This window comes from Myiozetetes cayanensis, unplaced genomic scaffold (assembly GCF_022539395.1).
Source record: "Myiozetetes cayanensis isolate MyiCay16 unplaced genomic scaffold, myiCay2020 scf1, whole genome shotgun sequence".
Classification (NCBI taxonomy): Eukaryota; Metazoa; Chordata; class Aves; order Passeriformes; family Tyrannidae; genus Myiozetetes; species Myiozetetes cayanensis.
The window spans coordinates 70,340,888-70,365,306 of NW_026086604.1; the positions used below are offsets into that span (position 1 = coordinate 70,340,888).

The following is a 24,419-nucleotide window of genomic DNA, read 5'->3' on the forward strand; positions in this document are numbered from 1 at the left end:
AGTGCAAGTACTTATACAACTTCTCATTTTTAAGTGGGGAAGAAGTTTTTATAATCAGCAAAAAGGTCAAAATCTATCTCTGTTGTACAGGGCTGTGGTCAAGAGACTGACACAGTTCAAAGACAAAATCACTCCTCTTTTAGTAATATTTATTACATTTTCGTTTGCAATAGGAGTTTGTGAAGTGTAATTTACCTACCACTTTTGCATATCAGAACAGTGTGCTTTCTAAAAGAAACTTGTAAAGGACTGGTTTTATCTCAGGTTTTCTTCTGCCTGCTGGATATACTACAGTATTTCGGACATGAGTGGAAAATCACTGTTAGAATTACATCATATTAATCTCTCCCTTGATTCTGCTTAGGAGTGATCTACAGAAAAGCAGTTGTTCATCTGAGCTTTTGTTTCATGTTAGCAGTAGAAGTCAAAAAGGAGAGGGGATTTGTAGTCTCCACTTTTACTGTCAGTGAAAATTCACCGTATACATTGCAGTACATAAGAACTTGCTTTATTCCTACTGATTTTCTTATTTTGTTGCACTTCACTTATGTAAAAGGACAGGACTACTTTATTCTTATCTCAGTGATAACATTCCTTTTCTCTTCTAGGCAATGGCTTAAATCTGAAGACATTCAAAGAATATCACTTCTTTTCTATAATAAGACTCTGGAAAAAGAAGTAAGTTATTTTCAGTAAGTTCAGTTGCACATTCATTGGTTGATTCCTTCTTTGACCTACCCTAAATGAGGCTTATATCCCTTGCTTTTGTAACACATAGCCATGTCTACACTACTTCTTCTGCAGGGAGAAGTGCTCAAACCTTACAATAATATTTTAACTGATTTACAGAAGAAATTTTATGAATGTGATGTCTGCAACTACTTCCCTGTTTGTAGGGCTCTGCCTTTCACTTGAATTTCTTGAAATTTTCGTGGTCTCACAGAAGTGGGAAAAGGTTTGATATTCCAATTTTTATGTAACTGGAGCAAAGAATTTCTAAGTTCCATAACCTGTGTTCTCAAAAGGCATTTATCAGTTTGATAATTATGGTTTGGGATTTTTTTTCAATGTCTCAAAGACTCCTCTAGTAACGTAATAATTACCTGTATTCATGATAGACTTGTAATGATATCAGTTGCTCATTAGTTTTCTCCTAATGCACTTGCTACTCATAGTCATTTCTGGGAAACAATACATTTTTAAGAAAAATGCCTAGCTGTCTTGGGTGCAGCACACCAAATGTTCTTCAGACTAATAACGTGTGATAAAAAACACTTGATACCTGTATGTTCAGGTGGAGTAACTGATAGTTTTTCTTGTCCTTGGAGTAATGATGTTGGAGAACGAAAGATTCCTCCCTGTCATGACCACTAGCCTATAAAGCCAGACCTTTTTGTTGTTTTGTGGCCCTGTGGACCTTGAGTGTATTTCTGCATACTGACAGAGCTTCAGCAGGAAGACTGGGGAGTTGCCTCTTTCTGCTTTCTCATAAGCATAGGGCAGCTGATAGCTGAACAGTTATGCTGTCCTTCAGGGAAGTAAGAGGTAGGTTTGACCACAACTAGCTGTATAACTGAGTGAACCTGGCAAGAATGGGCTAGAGGAAGCATTACCATACTGTCTTCACACTGTACAGCAAGTATCCTGTATGTCCGTGTGGTAGTCAAATACATATTTAAATATTTTTCACATATCTTTCAGTTCAAAGCATCTGAGATAATTTTCAGATTCTTTCACAGCTCAACAGAATAGTGTTCTTATGGCCAGCTGACAAAGGCATGTGTTGTATGCCTTTAGCAATGCATTAGGGTGGAAAAGGTTTCAAGGCTTCCCTGAGCCTGTCTCAAAGACTTCATAAGAGAGAAGAAGATCGAAGCTAGACCTGTTGTGTTCTCATCTGTAGTTTGTGGGGTACACTGAGTGGATCAAAGCTGTGCCTTAGGAGCACATTAAGATTTTGATCTGTGTGGTACTAACCAATAAATTCGAAAGACAGCTTGAGAGAAAACCATAATGTGACTTGGGACAAAATTTGGGAGCTGAGTTATTTAGCTGTGTAGGTGCTCCCTGTAGAAGTCTAATCTCTTTCAGATTTAGAATGCTATGGAAGGGCAGAGAACTAATTGTTCTTTTTGGATCCAGCTTTTCAATATCTTTCTTCACTGCTTTTTAATGACTCACCAATCCAGTCTTGACTTTAAACAACTCAGTAAGAAGTCTGCTTTTGATTTAAACAGAATCTTTTCTGGCCTTATAGGACCTGACAGTACAGCAAGGTAATAAAGCAAGAAAAGCTTAACCTAAGGAATGAGTTGCCTGCCTTCATTAGGAAATGTATGGAGAAGTGGGAAACACTCAAATGCATTTAAAAGTGGATTGGAATTCCATGAGACTTTAGCAGCAGCTCAAGGTCCAAAAATTGTTGAACAGGACTATTATAAACATATTTAACAGGTGGAAGAGCACAACTTGCTGCACATTTATGCATCATGCAAAGTCATATTTGTACCTTGAAATTCAGTTAGATACGTGATCAGAATTGCTTTTTGTTTGTCATATAGTTAAAAAGTGAAAAAAGCTGTTTGGTTACCAAAGTCCATTTCTTCATGTTCATGTAAAGTTTGATGCACTGATTTCATGGGCAGAGCTTGGCAGTAAGCACAAAGACATAGGTGTGTGCTTACAGTTAGAAGGCACAGCTCATGCACTTTCCATTTTCTGAAGTTTGCATTTTAAGTGCAAAGTGATCTTTGGTGTATTTTCTTTTAGTAATTAAATCTTGAACTTTTATCCCTTGCAAAAAAATTTGGATAGTGTAAGTAACTTTATTAGCTACTTAGATCATTTTCCTTTGAGTACTTAATTGGTTCCAACCTAGATATATCTATCTCAAATAGCAGAACAGCTCTGATAAATATTTCATTGCTTAATTCTCATGTCTCTAGACAGAGTAATTAGAGATAAATAGATTTTTCTCATGACAAAACAGATCAAATTGACTCTCTCCTAAGAATATCAAGTGTTTAGTAGTATCAGTGGACATAGGAGGCCATTTAACAGAGACATAAAATATTTTAATTGAAGTAATAATATAGGTACAGTAAATATCAGTGTGATTGCTAGCTATGCTCTGTAGCACAGTTTATAATTTGCTACTTTTGTGCTCAGAAATTTCCTGTTTAAATGAGGGTTATGTTTTTTATAAATGTTTCAGCCCATTTAGTATTTTTCAATAAATGAAAATCAGTTTGAAGGATTAATGACAAAGAATCTTGGAATCTGTTAAGAATGGTTGGCCATTCCTAAAAATATTTTTTAAAATGTTTAAATTTTGTTGTTCTTTATTAAACTTTTTATTATGAATTTGGGATAGTCAGTTCAGCACAAGTGTGTTTGACATGGCTGTTCTTCAAGAAGCAGAAGGATTCAATACTGTGCCTGATAACCCCTAGCCCTAGGCTAGTGGATATGAAGTCACTGAAGAACAGGAAATTTACTGTTGCTAAAGACTGCCTATATGTGTGTGCATCTTTAAGCTGAAGTTTCAGTTGGCTGATGTTTTATCTGCTTTGGCAATTGTTTTTTTAACATTAGATTTTTTTTTTCTTCTAGTACCGCGCAACTACTCTGCCTGCATTTAAGTATTATGTGACTTGTGCCTGTCTCATATTCTTCTGCATTTTTGTTGTACAGATTCTGGTTTTGCCAAAGTAAGTGATATTTAACGTGTACTCATTCCTATGTATATTTGCTTGTTAGTGTTAAAAAAAAATAAGTAAAAAATTTTTTAATTGTCAGATTACAGAGGTCAATTTGTGGAAATGAAATTGAACAGAAAAGATCGAGAATTTCATACCATTTTCAAAGTTAGGCTTATTTCTAATTTTAAACACTGTCAATAGTGTTGTGCCAAACACTAGTATAAATTCTTCATTCATTTTAGTTTTTCTCCTTGCATTTAGAAATATTATGATGATGATGACAGGAATGAAATTCATATGTGTAAAAAAAGTAATACAAGCTATAAGTTTGTGCAACTAAAATTATATGTAAAATGTGTGATGGATGTTGAAGTGGGACAAAATGGATTACAGAGTTGGAACTGTGATAAATAAATAAATGTATTTAACATATCACTGTGATATTACTACTCTATTAAACAGAAAACATAATTAGTATTCATAATGGTTATATTTTTAAATTATTGCTACGATATAATTAATTTCTGGAATAATAATTTTCATCAGAATTTATATATTATGCGCTGATTTATATTTATGCATATAAATCAGCTATTTTTTTTTCCTGTGCATATTCTAGAAAGGCTGAAAACTGGAAGATAGTTCTAATAAGAAATGTTTTATTAGACTTCTTAAAATGGAATTTTGCTGTTGATGGTTTACCAAGTGGAAAGTTTTATAGGAATCATTTCTAAAGACAACATTTTATGTTCCCTGTTATACAGTATTTCTTATACAGTCCTTTCTCCTGTACAGCCTTTTCAGGAGAAATTACATGTAATCACAGTTGGTTGATGGGTCTTTTTCTGTAGTATTTACATTTTAATTCAAAGCCAGAAGGAACGGTTAGGTCATTATAAATTGATTTTCCACACTGCAGACTTATTTTGTAACATGTTATAAAGTTTTATGGACTTCTGTTCAGATGTTACAGCAGTTTCTCAGCTAGCTTCTAAAGCAGAGACACAAGCCACCAAGGGACACTCTTCCAAGAATTCAGCAGTATCCTACTCATGGTTCAATCTGACTTTGGGCGTTACTATTGAAAAATATGAAACTAAGACACATGGCTAATTTTATTTTACAAGCTTATACTATATTTTGATAAATATGGGAATTAATTCAGGGAAATTCATGATTTGTGGTATCCCAAAAGCCAAAGGTGAATCTCACTACTCCCTTGCAGCAGTATGATTTCTGAATCTGTTTTTAGGTTTTGATTTCATTCGTGAAAATTAATCTACATTTGTCATCTATCATACATGTAGTAAGAAGCTCATTTTGCTCTATCCTTATTATGTCATTTAAACCAGTAGTGTAGCTTTTTAAAAATATCATATTATGAGTAAACCCTAGGGAGATATAAGGAAAGAGTCCTCCAGCTTGTGAAAACATGATCTCATTGTAACATCAGAGCAAAAGACATGTATGCTTTATCATTTTCATTAACAAAATGTTGAATGTCTTACGATCCTTTTATAGAGCTGTATATTAAATTTTAAAAGCAAAAGTGTAAAATCAGATATTACCAACATTAATGTTATTCAGCTTCAAGTGGTCTGTGGATTATTTAAATAGATGCAAAAAATGGAAAACAGAAAGTCAAGATACTATACAGACACCTGTGTCTTTGCTGGAAAACTGGGAGCATTACAAAGAAAAATATAAAAAAAAAAAAGTTGAAAAATTACTGGTGTATGTAGTAATCACAGATGAAGCTCAAAGTGAATGTAGTCCAATGCTGCAGATGTTATTCCCTTCTAAAATTCTATCTAGCCTTTTTGTTTTCTTCCAAAAGTTCTCCAGGATTTCTAAATGGTGATCTAATGAAGAGGGGGAGATGAACTACACCTGTCATTGGGTTTTATTGATTCACTTTTCCATTAATCTGGTTTTGCAGTAGTGTAATATCATTGATTTCTGTACAGGCACGCTGCCTGCTACTTAAGAGTAGATTTGGAGATATTTGATGGTGAATAACATCCAGCAAGTTGCAAGTGCTAAGTAATGTCTTCAAGATCACAAGACATTTATTTCAAAGCTGAAATAATTTATTAATGTTTCAATTTTCCTGGGGTCAGTAAACTGATGTGTTGTTTTAATAATAAACTTTACACAAAGTGGTAAATTTAATCAAGTCAACTATATCCTGGGGTGAAATGTATAATGAGGAGTAGGTCTTTATTGTGACATTAAAATAAAAGCAGATCTTGTTCATTACATTTCCTTGGAATAGGCCTTCAGTGGCTCTCTAGCATTCTTCATTTATCAAGTGAGAAAAGTATCTTTAATAATTCATGACAACTGTACATTCTTTATTTAAGCAAACAGTCAACTAACATGGAATTGGTAGTGTTTTGGTAGGGTTTTTTGAAATGCAGACTGTTGAACTGACGAAAGTATATATCTATTGAACAGGAGATACTTCTTGTGCTACTCGATTAAGGGATTTATTAGGGGCTACATTTAAGATTCTTTCTGAGCCTTCACTCTCTGAGCATGCTGTGTTCCAAAAACTGTGTCCTTTTGTCCTGAGTCATGACAAACTAGCAGTCATCTCACTCTACGCAGGGCAGGTGATTAGGAGGCCCTAACATAGTATTTCCAATCAGGCACAGCTGAATTTCTTCATCGAAAAGGTAGTGCTTAAAAACTTTGTCTGAAAACAGGCATGTAAAATATAAGAAAATATAAATGAAAGAAACACACCATTACTAGCTTTCTGTTCTGATTTAAAAAAAAATAAAAATAAATTAATAAAACTAAAACAAAAACCAGTCAACCAATCAACCAAAAAAAACAAAAAACAAACAAAAAAACCCCCAAAAAACCCCACACCAAAAAAAAACCCACAACTCAAGTGGAGTTATAACACTCAACCGGTATTTTTTAACACTGAAACTTCCATACAGTCTCCATAGTTATTTAATCTTTCGATGGCTTACTGAAAGCATCAGTTGAATTATGAAAAAAATAGCTATTTTTAGATACCAAAAGAGTCTGAATTCAGCATAATTGTCATTTGCAATGTCTTCATTATGATTTTATCACTTCAAGACAATTTGCAGTTCTGTAGTTCAAAACATGGACGTTCATTACCTGGCAAGCTAAGGAAATTCTCTACATGCCACTAAGGAATGTGTGCCATAAGTCACATATTTCCCTAAAAGTTACAAAATTGTAGAAGGAATTCATTCTTTTCTACATTTTTTAGTATCTTCACCTTCATAAATAAATTTTTATTTTTCAGGTGCCAATTGAAATGTTACCAACAAGATACAAGTATGAAAAATACAAATTTTTTCAATCCCATACCACCTGATAAAAATGAATAGTTCAAAACAGATATTTGCTGATGAAACAAGAAAAATATGAGAAGTATAGCCAAGATCATAAATTATTTAGAAGTGGAACTATCTGAAGCCTGAGAAGTTTCTATGCTGTCTCCTTAATGTTAGACTGTCTCACTGTAGGTTATGATCAAAGGTTGTCCTGTCAGGGTTCCTGGTGGGGCACTCTAGCAGGTCATTTCTTGAATAGTCAATTCCTCTTCCACTGAAGAGGAAGGTAAAAAGTTACCTGGCTGATGCAATTTCAGATGCTCTTCTGACTAGTTTTCCTGACTCTGTCAATGCAATGTATTTGGTGACCTGTGAAATGCATTTGATAACTCTACACAATAAAACTGAGATTAATTTACTGTAAAGACCTGTACTGGTTTTGTAATGTTCCAGTGACAAAAAATAAATGCATGTTATATATTTCCTATGGTTATTGCTTCAAATGGGGCTTAGTTTTGGTGGCACTTAAATTTTTAGTATTTTGCTTCCCTTTGTAGGGAAGTTCAGCCTACTTCTTTCCTTCTAGGAGAACTATGAAACTATTTTGTCTTAAATGAAACACAAGTCCTGTTCCCATAAAAGTATGGGGTATGGGAAGCAAAAATGCTGCTTTTTTAATCTGTTTTCATCCCTCAAATCTGGATTCTAAGATACGACTTTTTGTTATCCTCAGTCCTTTTCTCTTTGCCCTGTTCACCTTGCTGTGTAATTATTTTTCTTGTGCCTTCTCAATAACATCATTGATTATGTAAAACAGCTACAAAGACCTTTTGTTCTTGCATGTTGCCAGGGAGATTAAGTACTTTTTGCATAAGCTCTCTTTATGCCATGTTAATTTTATTTCCCTTGCTCTCCAGTTTCTCTCACAAACATCACAATTTCTTCTTCTAAAAGGATGCAGTCCAAACTTGACTGATAAGGCTATTCTTGTGTTGAATTACTTTTTAAGGTGTACAGGCTTCTTTTTTTCATCCTTCATATCAGAGAAAGAATAGCAGTAGTTTGAAATGTAGGACTGGTTCCTTGAATGTTACTGAAGGACCTATATGATTGGAAGTGTTTAGGCATATATAAAAATTAAACCTGTTAGTTTTCTAACAGAGCTTTCTTTCCAATTTCCTAGTTGTTTTTTTTTTTCTCCTTTCATCTCTTCTGTTGCTTACTAGATTTTAAATACCTAAAGAGTAGAGAGTAGTTATAAATATTCTGATGTACAGCTTACTGTCTCAGTCTCATTGAGAAATTTTTGGACAATATGTATTCATGAACAATAATGATTTTCAAATAATTTTTTAAAAAATATTCTTTTAATATTAATATATGTTGTGAATTGCCAGTTGTTTGTTTTTCACCAGCTGTGCACATCAGCCCAAAATCTGATGATTAATACTTAACATATAAGAAGTTCTCAGAGTGATTGGCAGGGCAGCTCATCAGTTATTCTGCAAAATGCTTTTAATGGCATCAAATTAGTTGGTGCTCTTAATGCTTTTTTGTTCTTTCCTGAGAATAGCTTGTATAAGACTGTTGTTAAAACAGATCAAAATGTTTTCCAATGCTTGTATGTCATCTAAGGAAATTTATCCATATAGTTCTACTCCTAGATTGTTAGTATAGTTTTATACTATATTACAGTATTATACATTTGAAAATGTATACGTTTAAATTCACATGGAATCTCTAAAGAACAGAGATGTATGCTTTTATTAATTATGTATTTTAATTCTGAATCGTTAAGTTTATGGAGGCACTAACAAAATATAACAGATGTTATAGTTTTATGGAAATGCAGGGGATATAAAACTTATTTCTAAAATTTCGTGCCAATATTTCTGGCATATAAGCTTTCATAAGATATTTGCTGATGCTCAAAGGAGTTGAGAGATGTTTTTTAGTTCTGTAAGAGTATCAATTCTGTGATTAAAACTGAAGGCAGGTCCTCAGGTGAGGGACTTCATGACAGCATCTAGTTCTCTTCCTTAAACAATTCAGTTGATCTAGAGCTTCTGGTGTCCTCTTGGCATTCATTAAGCATAATTAAGTTCCACTGCAACTTTCCCTAGGCAGATGTGATAAGAAGTTCTTGTGGTGCCCAGTGGAGCAATTATGCTCTACTGTGGTGTTCATATTGAGACATTTCCACATTTGCAGAATAAATGATTGAATGAATATACAGATTGTTACTGCATCTCCGTTTCTGTTTACTGAATATCCAGGGATGCTATTTTGGTTAGACCTTCCTATTTATAACACATGAGAAAAGCATGAACTAGAACACTTGAGTAAGGATGATTTCAAGAAGAGTACAGATTACTCTTTTGTTTTTGTTTTCCCCAATTAAAAACCTGTTGTTGGTTCTTCTTTCTTTGTGGTGTTTATTTTTCCTTCCTATCATGTCCTCCAAGACTTCAGAATCAGACTGGCCAGCCAGTCAGATTTGATCATTCATGACATACCAGTCATTATCAGGGCCCTTGCTGACTGAGACGCTGCAGCATCACAGATTCTACCTGTGGGACACTGAAAACCACACAACACTGTCCCATGCTATTTTCTGCTTTTTAGAGATGAATGTACACTACCAACAAGTTTATTTTGTACATATATTAGACTCTTAAAATATTATAAAATCAACAACATAAAACTAGAGCAATAAGGATCTTCTTTAATACAGGCTTCCTAAAGTCAAAACAAAACAAAACATTGCTGCTGTTAATGTACTCTGTCACTTACTTAAATTATAAGTGTAGAAATTATTATTTTCTCATGGTAATACCAATTCAGGCATTCCTGAATTGAGAACATGGCAGGACGAAAAGCCTGGTCACTTTTGGTAAAGATTGGAATTGTTCTTCCATAGTGTTGATGTTTGGAAGTTGCAACTTGCACATGTAATTTTTCATATCAGTGTTACAGACAAAAAAAGGTCGTGCTAGAGCTGTGCAACAGAAAAATTAATACATGTTTTCCTTTTCTTCTAGAACATCTATTCTTGGAATTTCATTTGGGGCTGCATTTCTCTTCCTTTCCTTCATTTTGTTTATCTGTTTTGCTGGACAGCTTTTGGTAGGTATTCAAGGAAATTTAATCCATTAGTTGATGGTTTCTTTTAAATAACATGTTCTGATTTTGCCAAGTCACTCTGTCTTTTTAGAGTACCGGTTAAAGGAGAAAGGCTGCATGCTGAGGCTTTTGTGGACATTGTTTTGTCCGTGTTAATTTTCTGTAAAATGTCCTCATTTATCTGAAAACCAGAAAATGCCAATGGAGTGGTTGTCTATATCAACATGGATAATCTCTTTCCCTTATAAAGCTGAATCCTCTGAACGGTTTTCATTATTGTTTGATTGATTACCTTTTCAAAATTTTTTTGCTTGTTTACTTGCAGGAGGTGACTCATGAGTGCTTTTGTTTGGGGAACTATGTATTTGTTTAAGTGTTGTGTAAGACCATTTTCTGAGTTTAGAGAATATTTCACCATAACAATTGGTTTGAGATATAAAAATGTTATAGTAAATTTCCAGTTTTGCTAATAAGTACTCCAGGTGTTATTTCAATACCTATTAATGTACGCAATATTATGCTGAATTTGAAAATTTAATTTAATTCAAGATTTGGGCAAACCTTTCATCATTTCACAATATAATTTCCAAGTATTATTGTCCTCCTTTCAGGTATTCTCAAATAGATCCATCACATAACTCCATCTAAAACAAGGAGCTTCAGGATTTGTAAGAAAGTGAACACAATCTGAATTTGGCATGTAATCTGAAATAAAACTATCTGTATACCTGTCACTTAATCACCACTTCTCCTTCTCAGTGTTCCCACAAACTATCATAGAGAAAAAGGAAATATCTTTTTAAAAAAGCAAAATATCACATGTGATAGACTATGCAGTAAAACAGTAAGAAAAAGTAGTTAAAAAAAGAATCAGAGAAATAGGATTTTATAATTTCCCCCTCTTCTCTTGTGAGGCTTGTAATCAACCAGGACATGTTTTTAAGAAAATATAATTAATGTACATTTTAGTTGTCTTTCCAACAAGTTACGGATGCTCCCACTGCCCAGGAATTATCTGAAATATAATGAAACAATATTTTTAAATATTTTTAATCATTGAAGAGAAGTCTTAGAGGTGTTGCTGTTACTTAACAGCAAAACTTATTTCTCATGTAATGTCATACTTGATTGCTGTTATTGACATGGGAGTAAAATGGTGATATCGGTGTACTGCCCTTGAATTAGCAAATTAAAAAAAACACAGTCCTTCAAGGAAAAGCCAGCCTTTTTCCTGTAGGTGATAGAGTTGCTAATGAAATAGTATCAAGAAGTGCTGGGACATATGCTCTCCTGGGGCTTTTATTTGTAGTGTTCCTTAGGAGAAATGCAAACATGTAAAACATACAGATGTATTTTTCTGCATGGCTAAGGAAATATCCCAAGTCAGAGTTGAGGAGTTTGCCACTTGAATAATGTCTAACAGCTACTTACAATGCCTTGTAATATTTCCCAGAAATGGAAACCTATTATTGCATTTCTGTTGACTTACCAGATGTCATGTTCTAACCTAAACAACTTGAAGAGGAGATAGTTATCTCTATGTCTCTGTGAGTTCAGCTGTTCTAATGCAGAAGCTATGCTGCTAAGAAGCCTTTCAACAAGTTATGACCGTAGTTGATGCAGTGTTGTCTTTCCTTCATGAGCATGGAAATAGTTCTGTAAGGTGGTGGATGAGAGACAGCTAACAAAAGAGGCATTAGGTTTTTCTTTCCCTTGTCCTCTCCCTAAGATTTCTTCCTTCATGTCAAAATCCAATTATTATTTTGCGGCTTTAACCACAGTGACACCCTATGTCATATTTCGGTAATACCTATTGCAGTTTCTGACCCATAACTACAAATGTTTTCTTTCTAGAAGAAGTCTAAAATTTTAAAGCATATAAATATCAATATCTGAGTTTTCACGCTACAATGTCAATGTTAACAGAAATCAGGCTTTATCATCCTAATGCTTATGTGGTTTAGGTTGGTTTGGGGATTTTTTTGCCAGTGGGTGTTTTTCATACCTCTTTTTCTAAAGAGGTGCATTTTGGATTCCCTTATAGAAGGCTTGTAGTAGATGTGTATATGCATTTGTAGATGTGTAAATGCATATGCACATAATTACAGATTTTAAAGTCACCAAATATCTCTCTTCTAAAAATGCACCAAAAAACCTGAGAATTTCTTGGGTCTAACTGAGCCTGACAGATGAACTGTGGTGAGTTAGCCTTGGCTATGGGCCAGGCACCCACCCAGTTGCTCACTCACTGCCTTGCTCAAAAGGATGGGATAGGAAAATAGGATGAGAAAGCTTGTGGCTTGATATAAGGCAGGGAGATCACTGTCCAATTACTGTCATAGACCAAGCAGACTCAACTTGGGGAAAATTAATTTGATTTATTACCAATGAAAATAGATTTGGGTAGTAATAAACAAAAACAAATATGAAAGCTGCATCATTACTCCCCCTATTCCAAATTCAGCTTCATTCCTCCAGACTCCTCTACTTCTCCTCAGGCAGCAGAAGTAGGGGTTGAGAGTGGTTGGTACATTTCTGTCTGCTGCTTCTTCTGTTCACAGTTTTACCCTGCTCCATCTTAAGGGTCTCCACAGGCTGCAGTTCCTTCAGAAACATCTCCTGCTCCACCATGTGTCCTCCATGGGTTGAAGTGTGGTTGTCTGCTCCAGCATAGAGTATGTCCTCCTCCAACTGCGGTGTTCCCTCTACTGTTTCTCTCTTTTTGTTCCCTCCTCCTCTCTCTGCCCAACACTTCTGGCTCTTTCTTGCACTGCTGTTCCCTGGGGTGCCCAGCCAGGGTCAGGCCCTATCACCATCTGGCCCCTTCATCTGGTCCATAAACTTCCAGTAGTAGTCAGATATTTACAGGACTGTTAACAAGATTATAGAATGGTACCTGTAGTGCCAGTGAAGATAGCAAAATCTAAGTTCAAGTTAGGACACCTGGCTGTCACTGTGCTTGCCTCAGTACTTTTGACACTGCCCTCTCAGTCTCCACCAATTATAAATGGCTGTCACCACCACTGAGTAAATCACACAAAAGCCAACACTGAACAAGTTTCTCTGATTTTCATTTCATTGGCAAGAGAAAAAAGCCCACCCAGATTGTAATGCTAAAATTACTAGCTCTTACAGAATTTAATTACAATATTGCAAGAGATTTATGCTCACTCTTTTACTCTGAGTTTATTCTTAATTGATTCTGCTGTTCAGCAGCACTGGTGTGGTCTAGCTCAATCTAGTGTGGAGTGATAATATTAGCCATTAAAGAAGAATAGGAATTTTTCCATCAAAGGTTGCAGCACAGTAGTAGCACAAATAAGACTTCCAGAGCCTGCTTTTGGGGTGTGTCATTCCCTGCCAGTCTTGAGCCATAAGGTATTGAACCTTCCTCCATCCTAGCTAAAATGGCATACGTCCTGAAACTTGAAAGGAATTTATATATTTTATGTTCTAATTACTTCTTTGTGCCTATGTTTTTTTTTGTTGTTGTTAGTTTTTTTAAATAATCACAGTATTCAGAGTTAAATCTTAAGATTGTGAGTCTTTTTGGTAAAGATACTTTCTGGTTTATACTTTCATATTTTAAATGTAATCTCTTCTTTTTTATTAATTTTGAATTTTTTCTTTGAATTTTCCTTGAGAGGTTTTCCTTCCCAGTTTCCATGCAGCAATAGGACCATGCAGTGATGGTCCTTTAGCTCACATATATTCTGTGTCTCGCCTCTTTATCTTCTTAAAGTACTGACAAATTCATAGAATGAGTGTGAAAGGCCACAGACCAGGTAACTGTTAATGTGTTTCCTGATGTGAATGCAAGGAAGTAGACATCTGATTACCTAAATGGTACATCAGAAAACGTAATGCAATCAATAGGAAAAAACCACACCAAGCATGTAAAGGAAAGATCTCTGGGGTAGCTAAGGTAGCTGGCCAAAGAACTATTAGTCTCAAGCAGATTTTCCTTGTGCATTGATTCAAATACTGTCTCAAAAATCTCTTTGCATTACCTGGGACATGTCTGCACTTAATTGATGCAACATACTCTTTGTGCCAGTTATTTTCCACTAATATGAAATAGCTTTTTGCTGCGTATGTTTATAACTGGCATACCTATTTAGCTACTTCAGCTAATAGGGAAGATAGAAGTAATATCATCTCATCTGACCATGTTTATAGTTCCTCTTAAATACCCGATTGAACCATGGAATTAGCAGAACACAATACCAACAAAATAAACATCAGAAAATAACTGGCTCCACAGTTGGGAAAGATGTTCTATTTTGAGGTCACCAGAGCATCTGATACAGTGCAGCCAGTACATGGGCAGCCCTGTCCTTGCTGGAGAGAGCACATTGCTTACACCACACCACTGTACAAAGAGTGAAAGACAGTCTTTACCATTTTTTTTGTATTTTACTCTAAAGCAATTGGAATTGGTACTTAACAGTCAGAAAGACTGTATATGCTTAAGGTATTTAAAAACTCTGCAAGGAAAGGAATATCAGTACCAACACTACTGGGAAATTATTTTTGACCTGGAATTTTACCTCTAATGTGAGTGTCTCTTCATGCCAATACAAATGAACAATCTAAGCCCTTTAGTTTCTTCAATATAAGGCTTTGCTTGTAAATTAAGATTAAACAGTGGTGGGGGAAGGCAGGGAGAACCTAGAGAGGCACTTTGGCATCTACAGCAGGGTCCATGAAAGAGGCTCATCAAACCTAAAAGTCATTCTGATGAGTTTCTAGCACAGGCAGTACTACAGCAAATCCATCACCACTAAGTAAAGTACGGTGTTCAGACTTCAGGAATTTTTGGAAATGTACTGATGTCAGTAAAAAAAAGTCCTTCTTACCATGTTTATGACGTTGTATGACTGTGACCAGTTGGAGAACTTGCCCAGCATGGCGAATAGGTTTCTTGTTTTGCTAATAAGTTCTCCTTTAATATTTTTTGATGAGACTAGCTTGAATGTTTTTAAAATCCAGCAATGCTGCCTTTTAGTGTCTTTGCCCAAGATGAGATTGTAAGTTACTTCCAAATAAAGAGATAATGCAAGTGTGCTTCCTTGTAAGTCTAGTATGCAAATTATTTTTCCTATGATTAATTTAAAAAGGACAAAAGCAGAGAGCATCCAGATTGTGTTCAAGGTTTTTTTACATGTATTACCTGTGAGTTGATATTCATGATGTGTTAGTACTGCAATATGATCACAGATCAGGGCTCCTGTTGTGTGAGACAGTTTTTGGATGGTAGCATCTCACTTGAAGATCAAGTCTCAGTCAGCATAGAATGTAGCATTTGGAACTCCTTCCTTTACTTTAGTGCCCTGATTATTGTCTTTAAAAAGTCATTCAGGTTTGATTCTTCTCAAAACCAGTAGCTCTTTAAATATTTTTGAGAAATAGAAAAGCTTTGATGGGAGAAACTGGGAACATCTTACCTTAAAGTAGCATATAGCAGTGACTGTATATTTTATTGAATGATGAGAGCAGCACAGGAAGTGCCAGGACTGAACTCTGACTGCCTAAAGGCATATTTATGCAGCTCATAGATATATTCTTTCCTTTGAATGACACAGTTGAAGCATACCATGTGGCCATTTTAACGTAATGCTTTGTGAAGGATAATAAACACTGCAAAGTGTGATTAAATTAAAAATATGATACATACTTTTGGTTTTGCTGTTATTTATTTGTTCAGTATTCTAGATTTTGTCCAGCCAGTTTCATGAAATGTAAGTTGAGTAGACTTTTCACCTGGCAGCATTGTGTATGATTCAAAATGCCTGGGTGAGATTTACAGGTGTCACAATAGAGTTCAAAGCCTTGGTGTTACAGTACGTATTTTAGAAGTACTTTGGTCCTTTTTATAAACATTAGGACCACTAAGAAGTATGTGAAGTAAAAACCTGTGTTTATGTAAAAAAATCCCCCTTCTTCAAGCTTAAGTCCACTGTCAACCAGTTCTTTGGGTTTGAACTTCGGTGTCTTCTTCAAGTCTGAGTGTAAACAAGCATGTGAAAAAAAATCTGAATTTTGTTTTTCTTGATTTTTATTCTTTGTAACATCAGTATTGGTAAAATACCAAGTTGTATTTGAATGCAAAAAGAAAAGAACAATAATAGATTGATAGAAAATGTGATTCAATGGCTTTCTGTAAATAAGAGGTCTTCAGTGAAGATGTTCCAACCTCAGCTAGCATGTGAAGAAATGTGACAGCTCTTACGACACTGTCTTTCATCTACAACATAGCTGTCACAATTAATTCTCTCCCCAGTTCCTTGATCTCACTCAGAAAGACAGCATTCATTTTATTAAATGCTGAAGTAGGTTTCTGTGTGTGGAAAGACAACACAGGATACATTTTAATGCCCTGAATATTCAAAATAAGTTATTACTCACTATCATGCTAAACTGTCATACCAGATTTAACATGTTCAGATGAAAAGGTAATCCATTAGTCACCTCTCATACTACAAATACCTATTATTTCTAGTTGGCAAATGATAAACACTGAGCTATATTCTGTCAGCTCCACTTAGAATAAACACAGAACCTCATGCTACTGAGATCTGGTATCTTATCGTACTTTTATGCTTTCAAGAAATGATTACTTTCTTCCTTTAGTCTCGTGTTCCATTTTATTCAGAAAATTGCCAAGGAAACATAACATTTACAAGAGAAAGTGCATGAATCAGCAAAATAAAGCTGCATAATTCTGCCAGTGCTATTAGAAGTCTGAATTTAATGATCACCCTATCACTCCAGTTCTGCTTCCAGAGGTTCCCTGAATTTTCAGCAGTAGTGAACTGCTGCAGTTGCACATATGGACTGGATTTGGATTGCTGAAAAGTGAAATAAAGTTCAGCAAATCTGTTAATTCACCTAAAGATTTATTCTTCAACAGTGCATTATTTCCTATTTTCCAAGGCTTAAAGATTTCTAGGGTTTTGTCACAAATTTACCTTTCAGGACCCTCACTGGCTTAACAAGCTCAGTGGGCATGACAGATGTACCAAATAAACAGTGGTCTTCCCCCTCCAGAAATCAGAGCTGTGCATTTAACAGCCTGGTAAGAAATACACCACTGAGGTATGGTATGTTTCTGTTTGACAAGTGGAAATAACTATCTACAACTTTATTTTTGAAGTTACCCTCTAACACCAGTCAGATATTTTTTGGGTCAGAGCCATCAGTATCTGTAATTTTAGCAATAGCAATGAGAAGAATGGAATATTGATTAATCACGTTGACTGAATGATATATTGTTTCGTGAAATCTGTCTTGTTCTCCAGACTTTTTCTTAGTGATAAAGTTATCTTTCTTTTTTTCTTTAGGGGTAGCAGAAAAACAGCATTTTAAAGAAATGTAGAAAATCAGTCCAATTGCCATCTAGTCCAGCATGAAGTTGGTAGCATGCTCACACGTGCAGGCTCAGAATAAAGACTGCACTTACACAGTAGATGGTTAGGGACAGAATTTAGTAATAATCTGCAACAGACTCATTTAGACACGTGTTTACCTGCAACCATTTCCTATCATCCCCTCTCTTCTCCATTTACCTCTGTTCCCTCTCTGATCCACATTTATGCTTCCCTTTCCTCTTCCTGTCTTCTGTCCCTTAAACATCATGAAAGTTTTCCACATATCCGCAATGCCTTTAAAATACAGCATAATGTTTTACACAAGCCCAAGTTTCTCTCTGCCCCATTGCAAAAGTAAGTATTCTTTTAGGCAGAAAACACCCTTAGTCTGGAGGAAATCCTGCAAAGAAAGGTTTTTTCCATGGAGTCTTCTTGGTAGGTTTCCCATGAGAAACCATGGCTGCAACATTCTCCTCCAATAGTCATAGGAGCAGCAGATTCAGTGGCTTCTGTTCTTCATTGATGAGGTTACTTTGATTCCACCATCTGTCATTGTTCTTTTGATCATCACCAGGTCTTTGTGTTTAATTTGATTAGCCTCTCATCGGGTAACCTAAAACCAGTAAAATTCATAGTAAAATATATCTGGTTTAAACCAGATAATTAATTATCATCATTAGCTTATTTTCTTGACATTTCTTATCCTACAGGTTTTCCTTACACAGTATAGCTCCCTGTAATGTAATTCAGAAAGAACACAGTGAACAGCTTTACCTACAGAATTTCTTATCCTCTTTATATTCCTCATACTTCTTCAGTGTACTTGCCTAGTTTTGTCCTTAATACAGCTTAAACTATTCCAGCTACTATTAAATTTACAAGAAAATCCCTGAACAATGTAGGTGAAGTTGTAGTAAAGCCCCAGGTGAGCTGTAATAAAGGCAAAGAGGAATTTAGGCACGATTTCATGACTGCTTTAATTTACTGTAAATCTGTGCTCACCAACTCATTGGGTTGGTGACTGAATGATTCATTTTCACACAGATCCGTTCCCTGCATATATCGGAACACTCCCCTTCTGTAGCGAGAGCAATAATCAAGGCTTTGTGCTTTTTACTATATTAAAGTGGGAAGGATGACAAAACTTTTCTAAAATCTACAGGTGGATTCCCATTATATTGAAATTTGCTATGTATTTAGGGGTGAAGAACAAAGTTTGGAAGTTTGAAAGGGCTTTTGAGTAGGAATTTTGTGCTCAAAAATGCGGGTTCTTTGAGTTTATGTATTTGTGGTTTTTTAATATGAAAGAGTAATGTGTGTGTGAGAGCTACCTGCATTTTACCTTTTCTTTGTCCATCCTTGAGATTCCAGTGATTGCTTTGACCTTCCAGAAACTGAATTTAGAATCTGTCCAATCCAGTATGCAAAACTCCCTATCATAAAAGGAAACCTGAATATTAGGAAGAAATTTTTCACAGAGAGAGGAATCAGACAGTGGAATGGGCTGCCCAGGGAGGTGGTGGATTCACCATCCCTGGAGGTTTTGAAGATGAGACTGGATGTGCTGTGGTCTAGTAACCATGGTGGTGTTGGATCAAGGGTTGGACTTGATGATCTCAGAGTTTGAATCAACCCGGTTGATTCTATGTTTCTGTTCTATGAAACAATATATAAAAAGAAGTTCTCCATATATAGTGGACTTGTTCAAATTGTGTATAATTAGGAGGGAAGTGGTTATGTGACGTATGACAAAGACCTTAATGCAAAATCCGTCATGTGTGTTGGGTAGTAGTGTAATTTAGCATGATGTTCCATAGCTATTGAACCTAAACTGATGGATCAGTGCTGCAAATTAAGTCCTATGTTTGGTCATTTCTAGTTCTTGATTTCCCATTTCTGATGCTGGCTGTACTTGTATCTCTGCTGATTGCTGTGGCTGGGGTGAAAAACAATATGTAAAGCCATCTCTGATAATATTAAGTAAATGGACAAAACATGTTGAAAAAAACAATTACTTTTGTGGGACTCTCGTGTTCCTTAACTTTTCATTGCCTTTTTTACAGACGTTTCCCTATAACTGAATTTGACATTTTGAAAGGGCACAAGATGCTTCTAGGCAACCTTATCTCTTCATTGCTAAAGTTTTGGGAAAATTAATATTTATTGGATGTGTCAGAAATTGTTGTTTATTCTGTGTGAGCCTCTTGTGCCTCTAGGCACTGTGCTTGTATGAATGGAGGCTTTGAAATGTGTTCTTGGAAGCAGATTAAATTAGTCAGGTTTTATTGTTAATTTCTGTCACTTTATAAGGAAAAAAATTCTATTCATTGCATAGTTTTTGTGTCAAATTGTAAGTCCAGTTGTTGTATGCTTATTTACTTTCTGGATAGTTTTAGGAAAGGTGGATTTGCTTTGCATATTTGTTTTTCATTTAAAATTAATTAGCAAACAAGACTTCAAACAAATGAAAGCAAAACCCAGACATTCTTCTGCTTTGTGGACTGCCAAGGATGTATCTATGTATATAGCCTTTATTCTCTGTCAAAGACTTTTCAGAGTCATTATCTACATTTTGATGTTTCCAGAGGACACTAAATATGACTCTTTCAGTTGAGGCAAGGCAGGTCAGTTCATTTTCATGGGTTTTACTGATATTAAAGGTAATGACACTGCTCTCAACTTTGTACTTGCTATTATTAGTAGTATATATAAAATGTTTAATAAGTTACTTGCAAATTATAATTATTTAACAGAATTGATACTATGGCAGATATTTTAACTAAATTTGCCCATAGTTTTGTGTCTAATCATGTTCTGTAAGTCTTGTGAGACTATAATAGTTGAATATTCTGTAGAATGTTTCAAGATTAATGCTGCCCTCAATCTTGAGCCTTCTTAATTCTACTCTTTTTAATACTCATTAAATATGCTAATGCTGGTTTTTTCCTCTTTTCTATACCATTTGCACTTAGCAATGTAGCAAGAAAGCATCGGCATCATTGTTGTGGATCCTGAAATCATCTGGAATAATTGCAAACCGTCCTTGGCCAAGGATCACTCTTACACTGACAACCACTGCTATAATATTAACCATGGCTGTATTCAACATGGTAAGGGACAAGGGATAGTTTTTCTTGGATTTTTTTTTTCTTTTAAGATTTTTTTCTTGTTTTTGTTCAGTATTTGTTTAGATGTTGAATTTTTGGCCCGTGGCTATGCCAGGAATGTACATGATAATGATTGCCAGAGACAGAAATGGAAAGCAGAGCAAGAGAAAACATACTGTGCAATGGGAGCCTCTGCAAAAAGGATGCTCAACAAGAGCTCAGAACCTGGCTAAATATGTTAAAGAAAATTATTATTTGTAATTGATAATTAAATTCCAGATCTGAATTGTGCAAGTCCCTTGATCATCTATGCACAGCTTAGAAAAACAGAGCATTGCTGAAAGAGTGAGGTATCTCCTCACAGAATGTGTGGAAGACTTTGTGTGAAACAAACTCAGCTCTATTCAGTTTTGTGACTCTTCTCCGCTGATCCCAACCTTATCATAAATTATACTTTTTTTTATAATGTATACATTTTTTTAAATAAGAAAATTCAAAGTCACATCAAAACTCCAAATATACTGAACTACAAATTTATTAGGACTTTTATCTACTTTAGTCATTTCAACCTGTGCTTTTCTCTCCCAGTAGGGAAAATCCATGTAATTCTATTATTCTTTTGTAACTATAGCAAATATAGATTAGATCTGTCATTAGTTTACCTAAAGCATGAATCTTAATGATCTTGTTTATTCTTGAGAGTGTGTTGTCTAATGAGATGAGCAGTATATGGGATCAAAAAACTTCCTTTGTTTTGTCCTGTTGGCTAGGCTGTTTCTGTTCCTAAACCTGCGAAGGTGTTCCAGTTCAGTTCTGTATTTGCGAAATAGGAACTCCTTAATACTTATTTAGGTAATGTTTTCATTACAACATTAATGCATAGATATTAGTCATGTTTCAAGTAAGTGAGATTTGCATTTCAATGCTTTTGAAATTGCATCTCTAGCTCTTCCTTGAGTTGCTGGTACTTTTGCGGCTCAGAAAGGACTCAGAGATTGATAATACCTACTCTGTTTTGTTTTGTTTCCCCACAACATTTCAGGGGACTCTTAGTCAATCATTTTTTACTGTAAGTACTAGGCTCATCCGAGGGTATTATGTGGGCTTTATGTGTAATGCGGGCTTTTAAATGTGAACAACTGAAATTTCTGGTAGTACCTTTTCTCCATTTTTACAGTTGAATTTTTCTAGTCTTGTTTTTGTTGGTTTTTTGATTTTTCTTTTTCCTGTGTTTTTGGAGAAGAGCAGATAGACTAAAAAATTCCATTTTCAACATTTAAAATTTACCAAATTAATTGCCTGTGTAAAGCTGGTAGAGGAGAAACTCAAAGAAGCAATGGCTGGAAATGAGATAATAAACCCACTTTTCAGCAATGATAGCAGTTAGCAATGGGAACAGTTATTCTGAAAAGCTGTTGATTCCCCATGACCTTTTGTCCTCAGCTCTAGACTATATGCTTTTTTGAATTATAACTTTTGGCCAGGCAGAAGTTATTTATATACAACAGGATAAAACCTAGAGATGGAGTAACTTGTAAAATGAATGCCTGATTAGATTTTCTCTTATTTTGAATCCTATAAATGTATAAGAGGAAAAGAAAGAACTTACTTGGGTTTAAAATATACTTTGAGTTAGAGTTTGTGCATATGGTTATTTATTAAGTTAAAAAATGTAAAAGGAAATATGGTCAGCAACTGTTTTTTGCTTAGACTAAAGTTCTACTTGTGTGTACAGCCCACTTCCAATTTGGCCTTCAACTAGTAAAAGACATTCTAGCATTAAAAAAACCAGTTGTTCAGTACATTATTTTTAGAAAAATATTTTAATTTTGTTGGCTCAAGTCCCATTTTAGGTGGACTAAATGTTGTAGTGAAACCCAGTAGGTTGTATTTTAAAGTCTTTGTGCCTTATCAGTAATGTTAGTGTTACAAATAATCATGTTCCATGATATTCATGAGATGATAATTTTAAATACAATTCCCCCCTTGAAACTAAACCTTAATAGTTTGACTAGCAACAATGACTTTAAGTGTGATTGTGAAATTTGCATTTCCTTAACATTAATAGCAAATTGTGGGAGAGACTCTGAAGTATCATTATTATATCTCCAAGCAACATGTACTTAATAGCGGAGTCCATTAACTGCATTTATTTCCATGAACCCTTTCAGTAGAAAAAGGCAAAATGTAGCCATTAAGATTTAATGGAGACAAAAAGCGTCTAACCATCCCACACCTAATAAATCATAATTAAGACTAAAATGTCAAATAAAACTCAGTCTTTATGGTCATGGAACACTGGAAAAGAATGGGGATGCAATTTTACTTCAAATTAGCTGTTTCAGCAGACATCTGAATCTAGTCTTCACATCTGAGAGGTATATAGTCATGATCAGTGGAGGGAAGTGAAAAATCAGCTAATGTGATGTAGGTATCAAATACTTCTTAGCTGAAGGGAGAGGATGAGCATTAGATATGTATATACGTAGAGAGTAGGACAAAAATCAGTGGCTGAGGAAAACTGGTTTTGTCAAGCTGACCTTCTTTAAACCAAACATAAGAAAGTATCCTGCTGGGAAAAATCCAGACATCTCAGAGAGATGGTAGGACTGCATGACTGCAAAGGGTTGATACTTGGAAGCTGAATGAATGATGGCATACAATGATTGTGCCTCACCATCTTCTGGAATTCAAGTGATTTCAAGAAACATGGCATGGTGAAAGAATGCTGGAACAGCTCTTGGTTTCAGTGACTTCTGCATCAAATGCATGAATGTCCTTGACACAGCAACATGATCTTAGGGCTATACTGTCCCAGTAAGGTTCTCTAACTACCAATCTAAAGATTCGGGATCATAGAATTATAGAGTAGCTTGGATTGAAAAGGAGGACCTTAAGAGGGCATCTAGTTCAACCCACCCTGCCACAGGCATGGACATCTTCAACTACATCAGCTTGCTCAGAGCCCTGTCCCACCTGACTTTGTTTCCTGGAAGGGGCATCCACCACCTCCCTAGAAAACCTGTTCCAGTACCTCATAACCCTCATCATAAAAAAAGTTTCCTTATATATAGTCTGAAACTACCCTCTTTTAGTTTGAAACCATTACCTCTTATGCTATCACAACAGACCCTGCTAAAAAAATTGTCCCCATCTTTCTTATAGGTCCCCTTGAGGTACTGGGAGGTGCTATAAGGTCGCCCCAGAACCGTCTCTTCTCCAGGCTGAATAACACCAAGTCTCTCAGCCTCTCTTCATAGGAGAGAGGCTCCAGCCCTCTGACTATCTTTGTGGCCCTCCTCTGATATTACTTGCTTTCCTGTCTTTTCATTCAGTGAATTTTTAACAACTGGACTGTTTCGTCTTAAAGAAATGTCTTTTGAAATGTGAAGACTGACTGAGATTTGACTGGTTTTGCTCCATTGTTAATGCATGTCTGTGAGAATGAACTGCCTTAAATTATGCAAGTGTTGTGGCCCCCTCTAGTCATGAATGATATCCTGTGTTTAAATAATGACAAATAGTTAAGCAAACCTGCTCTCATTCTTATAGGGGGAAGTTGGTTTCTTTACTATACCCTCCACTTAGTGAAGCTGAATCTTAATGCGATTGCTGACCTTTTTAATAAGCAAGGTACTTGGCAGATATGCTGTAATTATATGTCCCCACAGTGCCTAGCACATTGAAGAGCCCATTTTGGAGGGTACCTGCTGCATGTCTTTCAAGGAAAATAAGCAGACACTGCCTAGAGATTTGACCTGGCCTGGGAACTGGAAGGAGGCAGAGTTGCAGTCACTT

At 35.5% G+C, this 24,419-nt stretch overlaps 1 protein-coding gene across 1 annotated transcript in view; it reads left to right on the forward strand.

Moving 5' to 3' along the window:
* The window catches only part of ADCY2 (adenylate cyclase 2), a 208,169-nt gene that overhangs the window by 150,903 nt on the left and 32,847 nt on the right, over positions 1 to 24,419 (forward strand). The window contains exons 13-16 of the mRNA XM_050320235.1: positions 609 to 678; positions 3,613 to 3,710; positions 10,063 to 10,147; positions 20,487 to 20,624. Of these exons, the coding sequence (XP_050176192.1) occupies positions 609 to 678; positions 3,613 to 3,710; positions 10,063 to 10,147; positions 20,487 to 20,624 (391 nt within the window). The remainder of the gene's footprint in view (positions 1 to 608; positions 679 to 3,612; positions 3,711 to 10,062; positions 10,148 to 20,486; positions 20,625 to 24,419) is intronic.